Genomic DNA, 3,954 nt, shown 5'->3' with positions numbered 1-3,954 from the left:
TATATTAGTATATATATAATATAATATATACTTTTTGAAGTTAATACTAAAAATGACCTAGGGACATCAAAATATTTTAACTATTTAATAAAATTGATTTAACAACCATAATATTAAAAAATTACAAATTACACAAATCAAATCCTTAGTTTCATTTATTTTTTATTTTTTAACCTTAGCTTCTTTTCGTTTTCAAAGGTGCACCCAACTTGTCTTCATGCAAAACTGCCACTTAAAACTTGTTGACTTTATTATAAGCATTAAATATAAATATAAGTGCCACCTTAGAGTAGAGTCCTTTTGTAATTAATAGTTGAACAAAAATGATGACTCCTCCTAGGCACTCTCCTCATTCATCTTCTTTGAAGCAAAAACGTTTCCTAATTTGTCTTTTACTTATCTCCATACCGTCATTGATCATTGTAATAATAATTTCAGCGAAACACCAAAAACCGCCATTAGTTGGCACCGCCTTAAGCGATGATCATAATAATAATAATAATAATGTTCATGAGAAGAAGGGAACAAAACCAGCTTGGTTTGATGTCATAGCAAAAGGCATCAAAGAAGAGAAGATTAAGATAGGCCTAGTTAATATCCAAGACGACGAAGAACTAGTAGGTTCACTTCATCATCACCTTCATCCAAAAGTAGAGACTTTAACTGTGAATTTTGATCATGTGAATGAGAGTTTGAAATGGGAGGAATTGTATCCTGAGTGGATTGATGAAAATGAGAGATGGGGTAAGCCCAAGTGCCCGGAAATGGCAATGGCGGCGGCAAAAGATGATATGAATGTTGTGGTGGCCAGGGTTCCATCATGTGGGGTTAGGGATGTGTTTAGGTTGCAAGTGAATTTGGTGGTGGCGAATTTGGCGGTGGAGAATGGGTGGGTGAGTTGGGTGGAGTTTGATCATAGGGTTGTGTATGTTGTGTTTGTTGGGTCTTCTTCTTCTTGTGGTCCAATGGAAGAGATTTTCAGGTGTGATGATCTTTTGATGCATAATAATAATAATAATAATCATAATCAACAAGGTGGGTATTACTGGGTTTACAAGCCTGATTTGAGAAGCCTCAAGCACAAAACCCTTATGCCTATTGGTTCATGCCAGATTGCACCTGCTTATGCTGAACCAGGTATTAATTACATGAAAATATTTTCATGTGAATAATGTCCTAATTTTAGTTACTTAACTATATAACAATAATTGTGCAAAATGATCGATTTTTAAGTGTGTTTATTCAAAAACTTTGCCTTATACTCATTCTTATTATGGATGTTAGTGTATTCTGAATTGAATAAATGTAAGAGGTATAATTTTTCTTTTTTTGGAATTTATATGTTATTATAAATATTTTACGCACGTATATTTTGTTCTGTGATCATTTTTGCGTTATAATAATAAGATCATAACAATTATTTTAGGTGTACATTAAAATTAATTATCAATTTAAAATATATACTAAAATATAAAATATACATTAAAAATGAGTTAAACTATATATTTATTTATATACAAATATATTATTGACTAGGTTTAGTAGCTGATTTGGTGTACGGATAACATTTTTAATATACTAATTTTAATATACATTTAAGATGACCATAAAAAATATATTAACAGTAGATAAAATCCTAATAATTATGGAAGGTTAATCTTTGTGATAATCTCAATTTCCAAATCCGATCAGCGCACAACTTTCATGTTTCAACTACCTTAATTATGAGCTAATAAATATTACATATTAATATTTCATGTGCTAATGTATATTGATAAAATTTATAGAAGAGTGTTAGAAGACTAGTAAATTTTGTAATTTGTAGTCATTAATTAATTATTATTAATATTTTTAATAGTGTGAGATTACATTTAATAGTATAGAATTGTTTACTTTTCTTTTGCTGATTAAGTGCTAGCCAAATTTTAATAAAATTGTTGGCTTCCTAAACTTTTTCAAATTTATATATAATATTCATAATTGCATTAATAATTTAATATATTCATTTAATTAGGGATGCTATTATTTTAATTAAGCTAAACATTTCATCGGTGATTGTCTTGATGAATACTTGGCAATTTAAAATATCAATCAAAGAAAGAAATTTAAAGGTATAATTAAACTAGTACTTGTTTAGTAATTAACCTAGCTAGGGATAAAATCATAAAGTTAAAACAATAGATTGAAAAAAAAAATATTGGGGAAACTAATATTATTTTAACAATCCATCAACACTTTTTTCTCTCTACAATAACAACTTAAATCCTTCACCATGTCATATTTATTGTTTTAATGAATCCGCTAGGGAGCCAATAGAATATTTGTACAATGTGTATAATAGACTATTTATTTGGTCCAATATGAGTTAAAAAATGAACATTCATGATAAAATACTACTAATTTTTCAAACACAATACACCCATACTATCCAAAATAACCATCCGAGTACCAGGATAATAAACATCTGATATCCTACTGAATCAAACATTCCTAAATCTCATTGTACACATTGTACAGATATTTTATTAACGTCTTATATTTTCTCTATTTTAATTTATTCATTTTTTAAATTATTATTAGCTTAAAAAAATAAAAATATATGTCCAGTTAGGTTACGTAAAATTGATAGTTAAAAATCAGTAAAATATATTAAAATATTGAAAAAAATAGTTTGTTAAATGTTAATAAAATCTAAGATGGAAAATTGATGAGTTTCCTTTTAATTTCAGGTAAGGAAATATGGAGATGGAGGCCAGAGAAGAAGCAAAATTCCAGCACTACCCTCAGTCCCAATGCAAGAACAGCCTATGTTACCATTCTTCATTCTTCAGAGCTTTATGTATGTGGTGCAATTTCTCTTGCTCAGAGCATCATTCAAAACCCCGACAAAGATACCCACCGCCTCCACGAAACCAAAGACCTTGTCCTTCTCGCCGACGATTCCATCACCTCCGAATCCTTAACCGCTCTGAAAGCCGCCGGCTGGAACAAGATCAAGCGCATCCAACGCATCCGAAGCCCCTTCGCCAAGAAATCTTCATACAACGAGTGGAACTACAGCAAGCTTCGAATATGGGAACTCACAATGTACGAGAAAATCATCTTCCTAGATTCCGATGTTCTTGTTCTCAAGAGCATACATGGTTTCTTCTATTATCCGCAGTTATCCGCTGCACCCAACGAGAAAGCTATGTTTAATTCCGGGGTCATGGTGATTGAACCGTCACAGTGCATGTTCGAGAACATGTTGGACAAAATTCACAAGGTGAAATCTTATAACGGAGGTGACCAAGGTTTCTTAAATGAAGTCTTCACATGGTGGCATAGGACGCCATCAAAGCTAAACAAGCTTAAAACTTTTAGGTCTAATAATAGTGGGAACCATGATGATGACGATGAGATTCCGGAGGATTTGTACACCATACATTATTTAGGGTTGAAACCGTGGATGTGTTACCGGGACTATGATTGCAACTGGGACAAAGAAGAGTACCGCATGTTTGCTAGTGACTTGGCACACCAAAAATGGTGGCAGGTTTATGATGCCATGCCCAAAGAGTTGCAATCTTACTGTGGGCTTAGCAAGAAGATGGATCAAAGAATTGTAAAGTGGAGAAGGATAGCCATGAATGATAGTACTTTTGATGCCCATTCGAAGATTCAGGTTAAAGATCCTAGAAGGAACAATTATCCTGTGGCTTAGAATTCTAATTGAAGTATAGCAGTATACCTTCATGCTTAGCTTAATTCGACTGCTGTTTTATTGTATCATCAAATTAACTTAATTAGGGTTTGGAGTGAGAAATTGATAAGTGTATGCAAATGGATAGCATAGTTATCAAAATCAAATCGGTAACTATTGAGATAATGAATTATTAGTTTGATCGTCGGATAATTGGTTGAATCCATTAATTCAATCAATGATAATTAACTATTTATATATAGTCTTATTTT

The 3,954-nt window shown here is 31.7% G+C and overlaps 1 protein-coding gene across 1 annotated transcript; it reads left to right on the top strand.

Annotated features, from left to right (window-relative positions):
- On the top strand, positions 299–3,901 carry LOC107646497 (putative UDP-glucuronate:xylan alpha-glucuronosyltransferase 4). The gene is made up of 2 exons (XM_021104044.1): positions 299–1,137; positions 2,730–3,901. The coding sequence occupies exons 1-2, from the start codon at positions 324–326 to the stop codon at positions 3,701–3,703; spliced, it is 1,788 nt and encodes a 595-aa protein (XP_020959703.1). The 5' UTR covers positions 299–323; the 3' UTR covers positions 3,704–3,901.

This window comes from Arachis ipaensis, chromosome B06, assembly GCF_000816755.2.
Source record: "Arachis ipaensis cultivar K30076 chromosome B06, Araip1.1, whole genome shotgun sequence".
Lineage (NCBI taxonomy): Eukaryota > Viridiplantae > Streptophyta > Magnoliopsida > Fabales > Fabaceae > Arachis > Arachis ipaensis.
This window is presented reverse-complemented; position numbering and strand designations above follow the sequence as displayed.

Bases quoted from the DNA above. Each gene is read 5' to 3' on its own strand.
- LOC107646497 (XM_021104044.1), top strand. From the start codon at position 324: ATGATGACTCCTCCTAGGCACTCTCCTCATTCATCTTCTTTGAAGCAA. The intron at 1,138-2,729 runs GTATTAATTACA...TTTTAATTTCAG, and splicing joins ACCTGCTTATGCTGAACCAG to GTAAGGAAATATGGAGATGG.